Source organism: Mastigoproctus giganteus, chromosome 10 (genome assembly GCF_048544385.1).
Source record: "Mastigoproctus giganteus isolate SK-2022 chromosome 10, ASM4854438v1, whole genome shotgun sequence".
Taxonomy (NCBI): Eukaryota; Metazoa; Arthropoda; class Arachnida; order Uropygi; family Thelyphonidae; genus Mastigoproctus; species Mastigoproctus giganteus.
The window spans coordinates 203,597,134-203,618,499 of NC_143584.1; the positions used below are offsets into that span (position 1 = coordinate 203,597,134).

General features: G+C 37.9%; 1 protein-coding gene across 1 annotated transcript in view; it reads left to right on the forward strand.

Annotated features, from left to right (window-relative positions):
• The window catches only part of btv (dynein cytoplasmic heavy chain beethoven), a 696,240-nt gene that overhangs the window by 535,646 nt on the left and 139,228 nt on the right, over positions 1-21,366 (forward strand). Inside the window, exons 53-55 of the mRNA XM_090384033.1 lie at positions 6,327-6,347; positions 7,405-7,503; positions 10,190-10,313. Coding sequence (XP_090240159.1) covers positions 6,327-6,347; positions 7,405-7,503; positions 10,190-10,313 — 244 coding nt within the window. The remainder of the gene's footprint in view (positions 1-6,326; positions 6,348-7,404; positions 7,504-10,189; positions 10,314-21,366) is intronic.

Below are 21,366 nucleotides of genomic sequence, written 5' to 3' on the forward strand. Positions count from 1 at the left end.
GGATGGAGAAGAGATGTAAAAGGATTGAATATCTGCAAAATGTACATAAGGAACATCTAGTCCACAAAGAAGTGAAGGAACTATGCAACATCAGGAAAGACCATGCAAGAGGCCACATTCTCGATAAAAACAACAGGGAAATTATGGGCAAGCAACAGAAAATGGATAGATGGCAAGAATATCTGAAGGAACTATACTGCGAAGATGACAGATGACCAGGAAATGACAATACCCAAACAGAAGGCGAACATCAAGACTTTCTGTGGAAGAACTGGAGCAAGTGATTAAGTCAATGAACAATAACAAAGCAACTGGAATTGATAACATCCCAGCCAAATGCTCAAATACCCTGGAATAAAAGGAAAACAACAGCTCCTCAATATTTTCAATAATATCCTCAATGGAGGGAAACTACCACTTGACTTTCTGAGATCCATCTTTATTCCCATACCAAAAAAGCAAGAGCAGCAAAATGTGTAGACCACCGCACAAAAAGCCTCATAAGCCACTCTGTGAAAGTCGCCGACCGGGCTAGCCGGGTGGGTAAAGTGCCTGCCTGGCAACCCAAAGGTCGCGGGTTCGAATCCCGCCTCGGGCATGGATCAGAGTACTGCAAAAAAAAACCTTGGGAGGTGCATTATAGCCACAGAAGCCGATGCGCCAATAACTGACAAAAAAAAAAAAAAAAACTGTGAAAGTCCTCTTGAAGATGATTCTACACAGAATTGAAGGCAAGATTCAAGAACAAATTGGAAAAGACCAGAGGGGTTTTAAAAAGGGGTTTGACACAAGAGAAGCAATATTTTCTCTGAATATACTGGCAGAAAGAGCAATTGAACACCACCAGAAAGCATTCGATTGTTTGAAACATGATATCCTCTTCTAGCTCTTGAATGATCTATCCCAAGGAACTAAGGATACTATGGTTACTATACCTCAAGCAAGAAACGGCAATTACTGTAGAGAGGAGAAAACACAGACTGTGTACAAATCCAGAAAGGAGTGAGGCAAGGATGTGTGTTGTCTCCTATGCTGTACTGTCTCTATGCTGAAACCATTATGGATCTAATACAAAATTCTAAAATTAGCATTAGCATTAGCATTAGTAGAGGCATATGACGCACGAAAGCAAGCTTATTCAGCATCAGCCGAAAAAAAAAAAAAAAAACCCTCTCCCATTTCACCCCTCCGTTCGTTCGAAATACCTGTCCAGTTGAGCTTTAAATTTGTTTAGGCTATCAACTTCAACAACAAGTGATGGAAGTCGGTTCCACCAACCAACCACCCGCTGGCCAAAGGCAAATTTCCGCACATCTATCCGACATCCGTCCTTCCTCAATTTGAATTTATGCCCTCTGAGGTGATTATTCTTAGAAAGATGAAGAATCCCATTGGCATTGAGCATGCTCAAACCATTCAAAGCCTTATACACCTCTATCAGATCACCTCGCCGGTGCCTAGTCTCCAGACTCTGTAATTTGCAAAACTTAAGCCTTTCTTCGTAAGAGCAACCCTTTGTTCCATTTACTAATCTTGTTGCCCTTCTCTGTACCCGTTCCAGCAGCTCTACATCCTTCTTGAAATGAGGCCTCCAGACCTGTATACAGTACTCAAGATGTGGCCTAACCATTGCCTTATACAAGGGAATAATCACCTCCTTATCCCTACAAATCCAGAAAGGAGTGAGGCAAGGATGTGTGTTGTCTCCTATGCTGTACTGTCTCTATGCTGAAACCATTATGGATCTAATACAAAATTCTAAAATTAGCATTAGCATTAGCATTAGTAGAGGCATATGATGCACGAAAGCAAGCTTATTCAGCATCAGCCGAAAAAAAAAAAAAAAAAACCCTCTCCCATTTCACCCCTCCGTTCGTTCGAAATACCTGTCCAGTTGAGCTTTAAATTTGTTTAGGCTATCAACTTCAACAACAAGTGATGGAAGTCGGTTCCACCAACCAACCACCCGCTGGCCAAAGGCAAATTTCCGCACATCTATCCAACATCCGTCCTTCCTCAATTTGAATTTATGCCCTCTGAGGTGATTATTCTTAGAAAGATGAAGAATCCCATTGGCATTGAGCATGCTCAAACCATTCAAAGCCTTATACACCTCTATCAGATCACCTCGCCGGTGCCTAGTCTCCAGACTCTGTAATTTGCAAAACTTAAGCCTTTCTTCGTAAGAGCAACCCTTTGTTCCATTTACTAATCTTGTTGCCCTTCTCTGTACCCGTTCCAGCAGCTCTACATCCTTCTTGAAATGAGGCCTCCAGACCTGTATACAGTACTCAAGATGTGGCCTAACCATTGCCTTATACAAGGGAATAATCACCTCCTTATCCCTGCTAGAAAAATTCCTGTATATCATTGACAAGACACCATGAGCTACTCTTGCAGCTCGTCTGCACTGCTCAGAGAACTTCATATCTGCCTGCACAATTACCCCCAGGTCCTTTTCATTCTCCACCACTGTCAGTGTAGTACCGCAGAGTTGATACATTGCTCTGGGGTTACTGTTACCCATATGTAGTACTTTACATTTGTCAATGTTAAACTTCATTTGCCACCTCTCAGCCCATCTGTTCAACCTTTCCAGATCCTGTTGCAGCAGCATAGCGTCAGTAGTGTCCTTAACGACCCTGCCAACCTTTGTATCATCTGCAAACTTAGACATTAAACTTGATATCCCATCATCAATATCATTCATAAACACCGAAAACAACAACGGACCCTGAGGAACTCCACTAATAACATTAGTCCACGTTGAGCAGTGTCCATTGATTACCACTCTCTGTCTTCTGCCACTCAACCATCCCCTTATCCATAGCAGCAGTTTGCCTCCAATGCCACACTGCTCCAATTTGTGCAGCAGTCTTCCATGTGCAACAGTGTCAAAAGCCTTTCTAAGATCCAAATATATAATATCAAAGTTATTCCCTGCATCCAGTTCTTTTGTGACTACATCATAGTATCCAATCAAATTGGTCAGGCAAGACCTGCCCTTAACAAAACCATGCTGCGTCTGAGCTATAACTGAATTCTTGTCTAGATGATCCTGCAGTGCTTCTTTAACCAGTGCCTCCATTAATTTACCTGGAACAGAAGTTAAACTAACAGGTCTATAATTACTTGTGTCAGCCTTTGATCCTCCTTTGTGAATTGGGGTTACATTTGCACATCTCCAGTCTATGGGTACCTCCCCTGAGTCCAAAGAAGCTCTCATAATTATGGCTAGGGGTTTGCATACTTCCTTTGCTGCCTCCTTTAATATAACTGGATAGATCCCATCCACCCCAGGTGCCTTTTTTATGTTTATCCTCAACAATCTCTCCTCCACTTTCCTCTCAGTTATTACAAAATCATCCAGCTCACTGCCAATGTTTACTTTACCTACATCATTCTCCTTCCTGAATAACTCCTCATGCGTGAATGTAGATGCAAAATACTCGTTTAGATTGTTAGCCACCTGAGCAGGATCCTCAACTGTTGAACCATCAATATCCAGTGGACCAATCTGATTCATCCCTTTCCTTCTCGAGTTCAAGTATGTAAAGAACTCTTTCTGTTTTTCTTTGCATCCTTTGCCAAGGATTTTTCATAGTCTGCCTTTGCCTGCCTAATCTCCTTTGTGACTTGGTTACAGACCAACTTATATCTATCATAGGCTTCCATGTCACCCATTAATTTGTATGTATCCCATGCATTTTTCTTCTCTGCCACATGTCTCATTAGTCCATCTGACAACCATTTAGGCCTAAACCTTGAACAGTATTTCTTAGTTGGTATGTAAAGCCTGGTAGCCACCAAGATTAGTTCCTTGAATGCTTCCCATTTTGAGTTTGCTGTTGGTAACATCATCAGTTGGTCCCACTGTATAGAATTTAAATACTGTCTCAGACCATCATAGTCGCCTTTACGAAAACAAAAACCCTTCCCTTTACCTCTGATGGTAGTTACCTCCTTGAGTAAATCCCACTTCAACACACTGTGATCACTGCCACCTAGTGGTTCATTTATCTGCAGGTTCTTAATGCATGAAGAATCACTACTGATAATCAGATCAAGAGTATTGCTCCCTCTTGTTGCCTCACGAACATGCTGATGTAGAAAACAATCATCCAATAAATCCACAAAAGCCTTGCTAGTGTGCGAGTGACCAATCCACAAATTCCAGTCAATATCTGGGAAATTAAAATCCCCCATTATAAGACTCTCTGATTTACTGGCCCACTCTATTTCCCTGTACAATATATTATTATACTCATCAGAGTCGTTAGGCCTATAGCACACTCCTACTCTCAATTTTGATTTCCCTATGCTTATGTCACACCAAACTGACTCGACACTGCCCTGTCCATCGATGTCAACTGGCTTCACTTCCTTTGACTTTATGTGTTTCTTAATTAATAGCATAACCCCTCCTCCCCTCCTGTCCTGTCTATCCTTTCTATATACATTGTATTCCAAAATTCCAGTTCCGCATTACTTATATCTATGTGACACCACGTCTCTGATATCCCAACAATATCTGCCTTTGATGTTTTGAGCAATACCTCAAATTCATCAAATTTATTTACCAAACTCCTAGCATTGGTGTACACGCAGGTATACATGCACCTGTTTCTATTCTTAGCTACCCTAACACAACCCATGTGTTTACTTGTAACGCAATGACTACCAGCAGTCTCTGAAATATCCTGCATCTTGTTTTTCAGACTTCTGCTCATTTGAATAGAAGCAGTGCAAGAATCACTTCCACCTCTGCCAGTGGCTACTGTTAATCTATTAGTCCTTGTATCCCCTCCAACTAGCAGTTTTCCGACCCACCTAACACTGCCTCGACAGCATCAGCAAAAATTCTTGCACCCTTTCTATTTAAGTGTATCCCATCCCTGTAGAAGCAATCTCTCCTGTTAACAAGTACAGTCCAGGCTGAAAAAAATTCTACCCCTTGAGCCTTGCACAATCCCTCCAGGGCCGAATTGATCGACAAGGCTCTCATCATATACTCCCTCCTATCGTGTCTGGGCAGAATTGCAGACACTTTCAAGTTCAACCCTAATTCACGGCTTTTTTTCAACAGTGACCTGTACTTGCTAAGTAATTCCGCCGGTCTCCTACTCTTAATATCATTAGTGCCAAGAAGGAATTACTGTTAATGGTTCAGTTATCAGTTACCTGCGATATGCAGATGATACTGCCGTCATTGCAACATCAGAGGAAAAGCTATAAACACTCCTCAACAAAGTGGTAACTGCCAGCAAACAGATAGGCTTAAAACTATGGTCATAAGCAAAACCACCTTCCCTGGAATCAAAATATGCTGTGGCAACTCCCCCATCGAACAAGTGAGTAGCTTTAAATATCTAGGGAAGATCTTTACAAATAATAATGACCAGGGCACAGAAATTAGAAGCAGAATTGATAGGGCCAAAGAGGTATTTAAGAATCTTAAGAACTTCCTCTGTGACGCGAAACTGGATTTTCAGAAAAGATATCGAATGGCCAAATGCTACACATGGAGCACTCTCCTATATGGATGTGAGATCTGGGTCATGCAGAAGGCAGAAATCAGGAAACTGGAAGCCTTCGAGATATGGATGCTCAGAAGAATGCTCAAAATTCCGTGGAGAGATCGGGTCACCAATGAGCAGGTCCTTAAGAGGGCAAGGACACTACTAACTACAATTGCAAAGAGAAAGACTGCCTACCTCGGGCATATTATAAGAGGTACACAATATGACCCGCAGAGACTAATCCTGCAAGGGAAGATTAAAGGCAAAAGAGCAAAAGGAAGACCAGAAAAATGGCTTGATAATATCAAAGAATGGACAGGGGGTCTTACAACACAAGAACTATTTCACAAAGCAAGAGACAGAGTTGGCTGGAAAATGTTGGTCTCCAATGTTCAAATTGAACACGGAACCTGAAAAAGAAGAATATAATATTGACATGGAAATTTTTTTTTTTTTTCCCCTATTGAATTTAGCAAAAGAGATCGGCAGTCATATTTCACATATTATGAAATTCAGTTTTCTTGATAGCAAGTTAATAATAAAGTATTTAATAAAATGGAATTTTTTTAAAAATTATATAGTTCATATGGCAAAAATGTTATATTTACATTTCACCTGTGTGATATGTATTTTTACGTATATAAAAAAGAGAGAATTTCTTTCTTCATATGTGAGTTTTATTACTAATGCATTTTGCTGTTTTTAATTTTTTTTATGTTAAGATCTTAAATTATATATTAAAATAATTTTCAAAATATTTTCTATTGACATCTAAATTTTTATTTTCAATTTTGCTTCTTCCACAAGGTTGTTGGATTAAAACCAGGGGTAAGAACTTACATTGTTTTCAAATTACCATTTTAATTTAATTGATTATATTAAAAGGAATTTTGAAATAGTTGCATAATCAAATTATCTTTTAACTAATAATATTAATTTAAAAAACATAGAAACATGAAAATTCCTAGAACAACACTTTGTGCTGAAAATTTATGATAAATCAGAATTCCTTATAAAAAATTTTCACTTATATCACCATTTATTTACTAAGGTTTAAATCCTTGGATTGATTTGAATTAATATCATATATAGCATACACAGCAAATGAAGACTGTGTAACTGTTTCACTATTTAAAATAAGAATGTTTATGATGAAATTCTGTATCATAAATATTCCTATTCTTAATAAGGTTTTATAAATGTAAGAAATATGAAGTAGAGTCTATTTAGAACATTGGCATTCGTTCATAAGTATTGCATCATTCCACATCACATCTGTCAATGGATCATATGATCTGTTTGGAAACTGGTGATCAGCTGGGAAACCCATAGGAAGTCATAAACCATAGTATATCAGATTCCACATGGCTATAAAATTGAAATTGTTTTCATTTTTCTATTATTTCAAGGGAGAGGAAGTGACTGATTCCTTTAAGAACCAATCCTTAAAGTTGTTCTGTGGGATATTTTAGCTTTTTTTTATCAAAAAGTATTCTTCCATTTTTATCCCTGATTTGCTTTGAGTGGTTTCTGTTTCCAACCCCTAGGAAGCATGTGACACATTTCCAACATATTATGTGGCATGTGGCAGGAAAGATTGCCCATCACTTGTTTATATGAATGACTATTGTTTTAATAATTTAAAAGATCTTTATTCAAATTTACTTATTTAATGTATCAGTAATATATTAAATAAAGAATATAAATTTGAATGTAAATTTATGTAGAAAGTGTATATTTTTCTTTGCTGATAACTTATAAAAATGTACACTTTAATTTAAAATGTAAAGATATATAGAATAATTTTTTATATCTACCGTTCTGTTTTTAAAAGACAAACCAAAAACTAATAAACTTATTTGCAAATTATGTTCTTTTTCATAAGAGTGTCTTGTGCCCTTTTCTAATTGACCCATCTGGCCAAGCAATTGAGTGGTTGAAAACACACATGAAAGAATTTCGTTTGGAAGTGATCAACCAGCAGGTATGTGATTATTTGGGCTTAATGATAATTATTATTAATAATAATAATGTAATAATACTAATTCTTCAATTTAATAAGTGCTTTTGGTTTAATATTAAAAGAAGAAGAACTAATGGCTATAAATTTAAATTATAGCGAAAGAGATTTAGACTGGATTGTAGGAAGTTTTCTTTTAGTCAATGAGTTGTTAATTGATGGAATAAGTTACCTCCATTGGTGGTTAAGCTGAGATTCCAAGGTCAGCTGGATAGTTACCTACAGGAGGAGGGAAACACATTGGTTGTTTATTTTCTTTTTATTTTTTGGTATTTTTATTATTTATCTAGGTAACATTTTCTATGGAAGATAAACATGGTTATAGCCCTAAAGCTATTAAAAGTATATAGAAAACACTTACACTGTGAAATAAATACAGCAAATTAATGTTCTAATAGGGTAATAGGTAAGGCAAAATGCCATCTTTACTCCTGTGAATTTAACCATCCTTATTTCAAAATAAAATAAAAGTTATAAATATAAATTAATATAAAGAAAGGGGGAAAAAAACTAGTGACACCCACCCCAGGAAGAGTGAGTGCATGGCTCCTTGCCCTATGACACACATCTACACCACCTTTTAGCAGCATTAAAATGTATTAATTTTGTGATTTAAATGTTCTCTATATATTTTAATACTTTTTATTATTTATTTTATATATTTTTTATTTCATTTATGTATTTTTTTTTTCTTTTTACCATTGCAGCAAGAGCCTGTGGCTTTCTAGCACTGTATGACTAATACAAAAAGTTCAACCTAATTGGAAAAAAAAATAAAAATAAAAAAAAAATACAATCACCAAATACACTAGTCCAAAATGCTTTTTTTTTTTTTTTTTTTTTTTTGAAAGATAATCTAAAAGCCAGCTGATGCCTCCATAAATCGGGATCAATCTAACAACAGGTTGACAGCATTAAAGTTTCATTAAAAAAACTTCTGGAACTCTTCTGAAATTTTGATAAGACCAAACAAAGGAAAGGTTTACTTTTCAGCAAAGATTGAGAGATATGCCAGTATTGGAAGTCCCATGGATTTATATTATCATCAATGTCAGCAAGGGGAGTCAAAGTAGATTTCACAGCTTGAAAATTCCACACTTATGAAAAAGAGGGAAGTCCTTATGTTATCAAAGGACCTCAAATGAATGATTGTCAGTTTTATTTTACTTGCAATTCATTAAGCATCCAAAACTCAAAACCAAAAATGGCCTTGAGATTGGTTGATTCTGCAAAAGACCAAAGAACTTAATCCATAAATCATTAACAGTTGAACAGACAGAAAAAAATATTTTATAACAATTTTCAAATCACTAATTTTAATTGTATTCAAATTAAAATTCTAATATGCTTTAAGAATTTTGATCCTCATGAAAGCAAAATGATTTCTCAATATCAGTATAGAATCAAAACTTATCCCAAGGTATTTATCAGAATAAAATTACTCATGGTAATTAATCCTAAGTCACAAATTAACTGGAGGATGAGATGAACTAAAAACCAAATGCTTAGATTTCTGCAAATTAATTTAGAGCCTAAAAAGATTAGTAAAAAGATGATCAGATTGTTAACACTCCTCTGCAAAAGTGACTCCTGCAAGCCATCCTGCAATCCAGTTACCTCAACTGTTAAAACTTGCATATGAAATAAAGTCAGAGTTAACCCATAATACAGAAATTGGTCTATGTTCTGATATACATCTGGCATTCATGACCTTTAGAACCATTATAATTTGAAAGTCTTTCACACCTTTGGAACAACCCTTGACCTCAACATCTTGTTATGAAAGTCAACTAAAAAATCTGAAATAAGAGAGGAAGCAAACTTAAAGCAAAAGTTAGAGACAGTCATAATCAAGCACGGACACAAAAGGATTGTTGTTAGTTGCTTACCTTGCATCTAAAACCACAATAACAGGAGAATATTATGCCAACCTTATGCCAAAGTTAGCTAAAAACTGCAATTTGCTATCATGCACAGATTAGCTGGCCCCAAGTGACTATTATTTGTTCAAAAACCTCAAGTCTTATCATTGTGAAACTCATTTTAAAGATTATAAAGAGCTGAAAGAAGCTCTTCATCTTTAAGCCTGATTTTATCCCCAAAGTCATCAAAGTTTGGTTTTATGTCCAATCGGAAGAATTTTTTTTGATGGATTAAACTCTTTACAGGTGAAATACAGTAAGTGCATTGAACTTTGGGATGAATACATTGAAAAATAAAAAAAAAAAGCAGAGAATTTTGTACCAGTGTCTTTTATAAATTCTCAGAACTGACCACCCTCATGTCAGTATATTTCATTTATTTCATATATTACAGCATTTTTATAGGAATTTTGTGGATGGAGAAATGTATAACAATGTATATCTTTTGTCCATGACGAAAAAAAAATACAAAACTCCATGTAGAAATATTTAAATCTTAAAGAGATAAGCATTGAAAAGTTTTCTTTTTTCATTAATCATTTATATTTGTAAAGAATTGATTTTTTTTTAAAGTATGTTTATTATGAATGTTTTATCCAAAATTGTTATTGTTCTCGTCTTTATTTAAAAATACTGTTCTATGAATTAGTGACTGTTTATAATTTAAGATGCTATACAGTTTTATTCTGCTTTGCTTGTTTATTTGCATTTCATATTCAAATTTCCAGGATGAAAATTTCATGACTGCCATTGAATTAGCAGTAAGATTTGGGAAAACGCTCATTGTTGAAGATGTTGATAGAATTGATCCATCACTTTATTCTTTACTTCGTGGAGACTTAATGAGCCAAGGTATTGTTAAATCTAAATAGAATGCTCAAAATTTGTAATAGTGAAAAATCATTAGCTCTTTTGAGTGATTGTTTTTATTTAAATATGAGGATATGATTTTGAAATTTTCAGTTTATATAAAGGTTGAGAGAGTTGTTAATGATGCTAGTCAGTGTGATTCAAACAGAGTTCGTGGTTGGTCTGAAAAATGGCAATTACACTTCAGATGCTGCCAAGGTTCTAGATTTGAGGAATAACCTGAGAATAACTTATACACTAGGTAAGATAGAGATGAAGGGTGTAAATAAGGAAAGAGACCTCAGCTGTTTTGATAAAATCAGCTATAAGGTTAATATGCAGCCTAAGCAGATGGCCAAGAAAGTTCACATGTGTTATCAAATATTTCATTATACCTGCTCTCCACATCATGTTGTAGTGTACAAATTATGTTGATCTCTGAGTGAATCTCGTTTTACTCAAATTTTGGGGAATTATGTCTTAGACTTAACTTTTTCGTTGAAATAATGAATTATGTTAAAGATGTCTTTAGACATCGATGAAATTTTGCTTGATAGGGTGACCTACCTCCTCGCGGTGGAGACGGAAACTCATGGTGGGGCGGAGATGCTGTCCTCATAGCAAGGCTAAAGGTCGTTCTATCATAATGTCATTGAGTTATGTGTTTGAGTTGTATAACATAATTAACAACTAACCAGCAATGGTTAAAGATACACTCACAGCTGAGAACTAGTTGCATATGGACAAAAACCTAGGTGGCAACTAGGATAGGCGGTAACACAAATGACAAATGTACCTATGCATCTGTGGAGTTGGGGGGGGATCCCCGGTGCCACTTGACAATCAACACTATTCATTGCATCTCTACATCTAGGGAGAAGGAGGTTGTAGTCTCATTATACAAGAAAATGTAGGTTGTAGTCTCATTATACAAGAAAATGTAGGTTGTAGTCTCATTATACAAGAATATTCCAAATGAGACCACATTTGGAATATTGTGTACAGGTTGGGAAACTGTATTTAAGAAAGGATATTGAGCTTCTTGAAAGGATCCAAAGAGATGAGACTCTTCTGATGAGAATAGAAAAGGGGCATCAATGTGAGTAGGGACACGGGTGGACAGTGCAATGTTGAGTCCATTTGGTGTGACATAAACACTGGGAAAGGAAAAATGAGACTAGGAGTATGTTATAGGCCTAATGACTCTGATGAGTACAATGAACAGTTGTACAGAGAAATAGAATGGGCCAGTAAATCAAGAATGTCTTGTAATGGGGGAGGGGGGATTTTAACCTTCCAGATATTGACTGGAACTTGTGGATTTGGTCACTCGCACGCTAGCAAGACTTTTGTGGATTTATTGGAGGATTGTTTTCTACAGTAACATGTTCGATTGGCAACCAGAGGGAGTAATACTCCTGATCTGATTATCACTAGTGAGTATTCATGCATTAAAAATTTGCATATAAAGGAACCACTAAATGACAGTGATCACAGTGTACTGATGTGGGATTTACTTAAAGATGTAACTACCATCAAGGGTAAAGGGAAGGGTTTTTGTTTTCGTAAAGGTGACTACAGCGGTCTCAGACAGTTTTTAAATTCTATACAGTGGGATCAACTGATGATGTTACCAACGTTGAATTCAAAATGGGAAGCGATCAGGGACTTAATCTTGGAGGCCACTAGGCTTTTCATACCAACTAAGAAATACTGTTCAAGGTTCAGACCTAAATGGAAATCATGAATTAATGAGGCTAGTGGCAGAGAAGAAGAACATATGGGATGCATATAAAGTATCAGTCGACACGGAAGCTTGTGGCAGGTATAAACTAGACTGTAATCAAGTCACAAAGGAGGTTAGGCAGGCGAAGGAACATTATGAGAAATCTTTGGCAAAGAATGCAAAGAAAAAAAGCAAGGAGTTCTTTACTTATGTAAACTCTAGAAGGAAAGGGATGATTCAGATTGGACCACTTAACATAGATGGGTTGACTATTGATGATCATGCTCAGGTATCTGATAAACTGAATGAGCATTTTGCATCTACATTCACACATGAGGAGTTATTCAATGAGGGGAGTGCCAGAAGTTTATCAAATGCTAACAGAGAGCAAAGTGGAGGAGAAATTGTTGAAGTTAAACCTAAGGAAGGCACCTGGGGTGGATGGGATCTATCCAGTTATATTAAAGGAAGCAGCAAAGGAAGTAAGCAAACCCTTAGCTATAATTATGAGAGCTTCCTTGGACTCAGGGGAGGTCCCCATGGACTGGAGGTGTGCAAATGTATCACCAATTCACAAAGGAGGTTCAAAAGGTGACACAAGTAACTAGACCTGTTAGTTTAACTTGTGTTCTGGGAAAAATAATGGAATCACTGGTTAAAGAAGCATTGCAGGATCATCTAGACAAGGCTGCAGTAATAGTTAAGACACAGCATGGGTTTGTCAAAGGGAGTTCTTGTCTCACCAATTTGATTGGTTACTATGATGTGGTCACATAGGAACTGAATGCCAAAAATAATTTTGATATCATATACTTGGATTTCAGGAAAGCTTTTGATACTGTTGCACACGGAAGACTGCTGTACAAATTGGAGAGGTATGGTATCAAGGGTAAGCTGCTACAATGGATAAAGAGATGGTTGAGTGGGAGACAACAGAGAGTAGTAATCAATGACCACTGCTCTTCATGGACAAATGTTATTAGTGGAGTTCCCCTGGTTCGGTGTTGGGCCCATTGTTGTTTTGCATATTTATCAGTGATATTCATGAAGGTATATCAGGTTAATGTCCAAGTTTGCAGATGATACAAAGGTTGGCACGGTTGTTAACGATAGTAATGACAGTATGCTATTCCAACTGGATCTAGATAAGTTGGGAAAATGGGCTGAGAAGTGGCAACTGGAGTTTAACATTGACAAATGTTAAACAAAGTACTGCATGTGGGTAGCAATAACTGAAGAGAAACGTACCAACTGGGTGGTACTACACTCGGGGAAGTGGAAAGTGAAAAAGAGCTGGGAGTAATTGTGCAGCCAAATATGAAGTTTACTGAGCAGTGTAGATGGGCTGCCAGGGCAGGTCATGGAGTCCTGTCAATGATATATAGGAATTTTGCTAGTAGGGTAGAGTACTAGCAAAGTACTAGTACTCTACCCTACTAGCAAAGAAGAGTACTACCACACCTAGAATACTGCGTACAGGTCTGAAGTCCTCATTTTAGGAAGGATGTAGAGTTGCTAGAATGAGTGCAAAGAAGGGCAACAAGATTGGTGAGGGGAACAAAAGGGTGCTCTTACCAAGAAAGGCTTAAGTTCTACAAATTGCAGCGCCTGGAGAGTAAGCACCTGTGAGGTGATCTGATTGAGGTGTATAAGGCCTTGAATGGGTTGAACAAGCTGAATGCTGATGCAATTCTTCGTCTTGCTCAGACTAAGAACCTGAGGGGGCACAGTTTCAAATTGAGGAAAGATAAATGTAGAGGGGAACAGATATCCTGTGTGTTACCAGACACTCTGTCTAAAACACTGATGGATCCAATGTCTTTCTATTACAGATTTAGGAGAAGTCCGGTTGGCCTGCCTCCCTAAAATCCACTTATGCACACCTTCTCGATGGTAAGCCCTGTTACGTCACTTAGGTGGCAACGAATGTGTAGAGTGGTTCTCTTCAAGACGCCTGGTCAGCGTGAAGAGGAAAAGACCAAACCCTCCAGCATATGACAGCACGACAAAACAAATGGCCCTCAGTCCCCAACAGCTTTCACTCTCCCTCTTACGGCAGCAAGAGGATCAGAGTGGAAGCAGAGGGTGCTAAGAATCTCTGGATACGACTAGGCTGCCATGCATGGAAACTGAACTTGGCCTGTTACAACGTAAGATCACTCATCGGTGAAGACAGGATATTAGAGCTGGAAAAGGAATTAGAAAATGTGAATTGGAATATCATCGGTTTGGCTGAAACAAGAAGAAAAAATGAATCACTTATAAGTTTATCAAGTGGAAATCTGCTGTACACCAAGGTGCCTCTGTAGCCAGGTGGGAAGGAGCAGCAGTGCGTAGTACACGCTTCTTGATTAGATCGGGGTTTGAGCCCGTCACCACCAAATACAGAGGATGCGGAAAGGTCAAGGAATGACCACCGCATATCCCGGAGCAATATGGCCTTAGTTGCTAATGCTCCTAAAAACCAAATAACAAACAAACAAGCTGTACACCAATGAAAACTGTGAAAGGAGTGAAGGTGGAGTTGGGTTTCTGGTCCATAAAGATTTAAAAAACAACATTTTGGAATTCAAAAGTACATCACCAAGGGTGTCAAGACTAATACTCAAGATTTCTAAGAGGTACAAGCTAAAGGTTGTAAAGGTTTCTGCTCTAGATGAGCAGAAAACCCACTACACTATTATTATGGGGGACTTCAATGCTAAGGTTGGAAAAAGACAAAACAGTGCAGAAAGGGGAACCATAGGAAATTTTGGAATTGGTGAAAGAAATGAAAGAGGCAAAAGACTTGTGGAATTTGCAGAATCTCAAGGATTGTCAGTAATGAACACTTTTTTCAAGAAAAGGGTGAACAGAAAGCAGACATGGAAGAGTCCAAATAGATTAAACTAATGAAATCGACTTCATCCTCACTAACAGAAGTTATATTGTGAATGATGTTACCGTCCTGAATAAGGTAAATGTTGGAAGTGATCACAGAATGGCAAGATGTACACTTGATATAGATGTAGGAAAGGAAAGGAAAAAACTGACTCGAGTAAATAATACAAAGGTCTTTGAGATAACAGAAGAGGAGAAAAAGCAGTATGTACTGGAACTTAAGAACAAGTTTGAGCTTCTGCAGACTGCTCAGGACCAAGATATCGACGTGGAATATTACAACTTTCTGAAAGTGATAAAGCCCAAGAAACTTATAGGGAAAAAGAAATCCAAGGAAGAAAAAATTAGTCAAGAAACACTTGTTATGATGAACCGAAGGCGACAAATGAAGAGCAAGATAAACACTGACAAGGAGAAAATTGAGTATACTGAGTTATGCAAAGCCATTAGAAAGAGACTCAGAGAGGACATAAGAAGATTTAACACAAGAAACGTAGAACAAGCATTAAGGGAAAACAAAGGATTTAAATCAGCAGCCATGAGCAGTAACACAGAAAGACAAATGATACTGAAACTGAAGAATAGCGATGGTGTACTTATAAACAACAGAGAAGGCATAATTCAAATAGCAGAAGACTACTATAGAGAATTATACAAGGAGCGGGTGATTGATGCCACCAGTGGGGAAGATGATTGCAAATTAGCAACACATACAACATACCCGATATTCTTCCTGATGAGGTAGAATATGCATTGAAGAAAATGAAGAATCAGAAAGCCCCAGGGGAAGATGAAGTTACTGTAGAGTTGTTAAAATTTGGAGGAAGAGACATAACACAAAAACTGGCAAGGCTCTTCACAAAGTGCATTAGAAAAGGTGTGATGCCTAAGCAGCGGAATAATGCAATCATAGTTTTGCTGCATAAGAAAGGAGATAAATCAGAAATTGGAAATTATAGACCAATTAGCTTGTTATCCCACATCTACAAGTTGTTCACAAGGGTCACTACTAACAGATTAGAAAGAATACTTGATGAGAATCAACCGAAAGAGCAAGCTGGCTTTAGGACAGGATTCTCAACTATGGATCACCTTCACGTAATATCACAGCTAATGGAGAAAGCAAATTAATATAAAACACCATTATGCCTGCCATTTGTGGATTATGAAAAGGCATTTGACTCCATACAGCATAAGGCAATGTTTCGGGCACTAAAAAGACAAGGCATAGATACTGCATATATTATGATTTTGAAGAAAATATATGAGAATGCTACCTCCTTTATTAGATTAGACAAAAACAGTAGGAAATTTAAAATTGAGAAAAGAGTTCGACAAGGAGACACAATATCTCCAAAGCTGTTTACTGCTGCCGTTGAGGAAGCTTTCAGAAGATTAGACTGGTCGCAGAAAGGAGTCAATGTGAAAGGAGAGTACCTAAACCATTTACGATTTGCAGATGACATTGTGGTCATAAGCCACGATCCCAAAGAATTAGAGGAAAAACTTAATCAGTTAGGCACAGTTTGTAAGGATTTTGGACTAAAGATCAATATGGCTAAAACAAAAGTAATGATGAACAAGTATGCCACAGAAAGGGAAATAATGATTGAAGGAGCAGTAATTGAAAAGGTGGAGTCATATACTTATCTGGGACAAGTTATTAGAATAATGAACCAATGTATACTCCCCACCAAGACTTATGGAAGTGAAACTTGGGCACTCACCAAAAGAATGGAAGAGAAGCTGGGAACTACACAGCGAAGAATGGAACGAATCATATTGGGAATAAGACTGTTAGATAAGAAGAGAAACACACGGATTAGGCAGCAAACTCAAGTAAAGGACATTCTTATCAAAACTAAAGAACTAAAATGATCCTGGGCAGGACACATAGCTTGAAGACATGATGACAGATGGACTAAGAAAATAACAGAATGATACCCAAGAGGAGCTAGAAGAAAACCTGGAAGACAAAGGTGGAGATGGATACATGAAATTCATGAGTTTGTGAGTAGTAAATGGATGGCCAGTGCTCAAAACAGAAGGAACTGGAAAGTTGCCGGAGAGGCCTTCATCCTGCAGTGGATTGAAAATGGCTGATGATTAGGCGACACAGAAGCCTACAGCAGATATAAACTAGTCTCTAATCAAGTCACAAAGGAGGTTAGGCAGGCAAAGGCAGATTACGAGAAATCTTTGGCGCAGGACACAAAGAAAAACAGCAAAGAGTTCTTTACTTATGTAAACTCTAGAAGGAAAGGGATGAATCAGATTGGTCCACTTAACATAGATAGTTTGACTTTTGATGATCCTGCTCAAGTAGCTGATAAACTGAATGAGTATTTTGCATCTACATTCACACATGAGGAGTTATTCAAGGAGGGGAATTCCAGAAGTTTATCAAACTCTAACAGGAAGATAAGTGATTTTGTAATAACTGAGAGCAAAGTGGAGGAGAAATTCTTGAAATTAAACATAAAAAAAGGCATCTGGGGCAGATGGAATCTATCCAGTTATAATGAAGGAGGCAGCAAGGGAAGTAAGCAAATCCTTAGTCATAATTATGAGAGCATCCTTAGAGTCAGGGGAGGTCTTCGTGGACTGGAGATGTGCAAATGCATCCCCAATTCACAAAGGGGGGTTCAACAGGTGACACAAATAATTATAGACCTCTTAGTTAACTTCTATTCCAGGGAAAATAATGGAGTCACTGGTTAAAGAGGTGATACAGGATGGCCTAGACAAGACAGCAGTAATAGTTTAGACACAGCATGGGTTTGTAAAGGGGAAATCTTGTCTGACCAATTTGATTGGATACTACGGTGTGGTCACAAAGGAACTGGATGCAAAAAATAATTTTGATATCGTATACTTGGATACTGTTGCACAAGGCCATTATACAAATTGGAGCTGTATGGTATTAAGGGCAAGTTACTGTGTACTGTGTATGGTATTAAGGGCAAGTAAGTGGACTAATGTTATTAGTGGAGTCCCCAGGGTTTGTTGCTGGCTCCATTGTTGTTTTGTGTATTTATCACTGATATCAATTAAGGTATATCAGGCTTAATGTTCAAGTTTGCAGATGATATAAAAGTTGGCATCGTTGTTAATGACAGTAAAGACAGTATGCTACTGCAACAGTATCTAGAAAAATTAGGCAGATGAGCTGAGAAGTGGCAACTAAAGGTTAACATTGACAAATGCAAAACTGTTCCATATCGATAGCAGTAACCCAAGAGAAATATACCAACTATGTGGTACTACATTCAGGGAGGTGGAGAATGAAAAAGACTTGGAGGTAATTCTGCAATCAAATATGAAGTTCTCTGAGCAGTGTAGATGGGCTGCCAGAGCAGGTCATGGAGTTTTGTTAATGATATATAAGAATTTTTCTAGCAGAGACAAGGAGGTGATTATCACTTCGTATAAGGCATTGGTCAGGTCACACCTTGAGTACTGTATACAGGTCTGCAGGCCTCATTTTAGGAAGGATGTAGAGCTGCTAGAATGAGTACAGAGAAGGGCAACAAGATTGGTGAGAGGAACAAAGGGGTTCTCTTACCAGGGGAGGCTTAAATTCTGACAGTTGCAGCATCTGGAGACTAGGCACCTGTGAGGTGATGTGATCGAGGTGTATAAGGCCTTGAATGGTTTGAGCAGGCTTAATGCTGATGGTATACCTCTGCTTGTTTAGATTAAGAACCTGAGAGGATAGATTCAAATTGTTGTAGAATAGATGTGCAGAACTTTGACTTTAGCCAGCAGGTAGTTCATTGCTGGAACAGACTTCCATCTGTTGTTGTGGAAGTTGATAGCTTAATTAAATTTAAAGCTGAACTAGACAAACATTTGGAGTGACTGGATGGGTGAAATGGGAATGCTTTTTTTTTTTTATCTGATCTTGCTTTCATGTATCAAATGCCTCAACTAATGGCAGTGCTAATACATTGTACTCCCCAAATTCCAATTCTGCATTCCTTATATCTGTGTGACACCAAATCAACCCAGGGGCTGACATTTGGTGAGTATGGGTTTGGCAAACCCAGGGTCCAGAGATGGATATCATCCTTCTCTCTCTCTCTCTCTCTCTCTCTCTCTCTCTCTCTCTCTCTCTAAGGCAGGGTTTCTTAACCAGGGGTCCACGGACCACCAAGGGGTCCGTGGACCCCTGGTTACGAAACCATTTACTTTAAGCAACCTGAAATCCTTCCTGGTTAAGAAACCAGGAAGGATTTCAGGGGGTCCATGAGCTTGGATGGGAAAAAAATCAACTCATTAATTTCCTTCCCTTATGAATGTATGTAATAAATTACAATTGTATTAGCTGTATCTGTAGTCACCAATAGAAATAACAGATATTTTCATATCATATTATAATTATTGCATATCTCGAAAAATCGCTTACGTTCATCGTTACTTTGAAATTATGGCAGTTACTAGACCTGCCGCTAGATCGCACTTGATTGCAGTCCTGCTGTGGACAGTTATCGTGCGACGTAGTTGGCAAACTATCCGGAAAATCAGCGCCTAGTAGGGCACTTTTAACACGAATAGACATGCTGGCTACGAGTGTAAACCAGGTATGTTCAAACACGTCCTACGGTTTTGATAACAGTTGAAGTGTGTAATTTAACCTTTTCGCCACGATGTGCATGTATACCAGTCCAACGGTGGAGGCCCCTGCAGTGCTACAGGCGTGTATGCACGCCCACCGTGTGTCTGTCAATGCATACAGTCTTCGTATATGTCTTTCTTAGTTGCTAATATTGCATTAATTATTTTTACATTAATTATTTAACATTTGTTACAGACCAAATTTAAGTTGAAATGTCGAAGAAAAGGAAGTATGATGAAAACTATGTATTATTTGGTTTCACTTGCATTAATGAACTTGACGGGACTCAAATACCGCAGTGTTTTTTTGTGCGGAAAAATTCTTGCGAATGGAAGTATGAAGCCAGCAAAACTGAAAGACCATCTCAAGTCTGTCCATGCTGAAAATGCATCTATAGATGCTGGTTTTTTCGTGCAAAAAATCTCAATTCGAAAAAGCAGGGACACTTCCAAAACTTGGATTTGCCATTTCACGAAAACCTTTTCTTGAAGCATCCTATAAAGTTGTTTACCGTATTGCCAAGCAAAAGAAGCCCCACACTATTGGAGAGACTTTAGTAAAGCCAGGTGCACTGGAAATGGTCGAACTGGTCTGTGGACTGGAACAGAGAAAAAAACTGGAAGCTGTTCCCTTGTCAAATGATGTAATACGTTCTAGAATAGTTGATATGTCTTTTAATATTTTGAAGCAGGTCATCGAGGAAATGGCAGCCTCGCCATTCCCCTTCAGTATGCAATTGGATGAAACTACAGACATTTCTCAATGTAGCCAGCTCCTTGTTTTTGTTCGCTGTGTGCATGCTGACGCCATCAAAGAAGAATTCTTATTTTGTGAGTCTCTTTCGGAAACTACAAAGGCCGTCGACGTTTTCGAAATGGTAAAAAGTTTTTTTTACAAACGAAACTTTGAATGGAAAGGAAAACTTCATTCTCTTTGCACTGATGGAGCTCCTGTGATGCTTGGTAATACATCTGGTTTTGCTACTTTAGTGAAAAAAGAAGCTCCTCAAGTCGTCGTCACTCATTGCTTTTTGTTGCCAGTGCACACAGACATGCACTGGCAACAAAGACTCTTCCAACAACCCTGAAAGAAGTATTGTCAACAGCCATAAAAGTTATCAACTCTATCAAAAGAAGTTCTCTGAATCATCGTATTTTTAAAAGATTTTGTCAAGAAATGGGAGCAGAATATGAAGTGCTCTACCACACAGAAGTGCGCTGCCTTTCAAGAGAACAAGTCTTGAAGCGCTTGTTCGAACTAAGGGCAGAAGTTTCACTTTTTCTGGAAGAAAGAGAAAACCCACTCTTGGAACATTTTGAAAGGAAGGATTTTATCCATGGGTTGGCTTACCTGGAAGATATTTTTCACCATATGAATGAGATAAATCTTTCCATTCAAGGTCATGAAGTCATTATGGATGGAACTGAAATATTACAAGCTTTCTTGGCTCAGTTACCAATATGGAAGAAGAGAGTAGAGACCGACATTCTTGCAAACTTTCCACTGTTGCAGGAAGTGCGGCCCCAGGTGCCAAGCGATTTATTAGTGACTAAGCGATTCCCAGCGATATATAGAGTGATCAAAAATAAACAAGTTTCTTTAATTTCCTCGTTAAAATCCTATTATTTTTTGTGAAGCAGCTCTTTATCTTACAAACAGTAAGTGAAGACACAGAAAGGAAACTCACCTTTCTTATTTTTTCTCTTATTCTCACTTTTACTAATCTAACTTACACAGCCGCTTGGTCACTAAGAGGCACTGCTCTTGCCTCCACGTGGCGGGGCTGGTAACCTGGGAGAGGAAAGTAACACTCCCAGGGCCAAAAGAGCAAA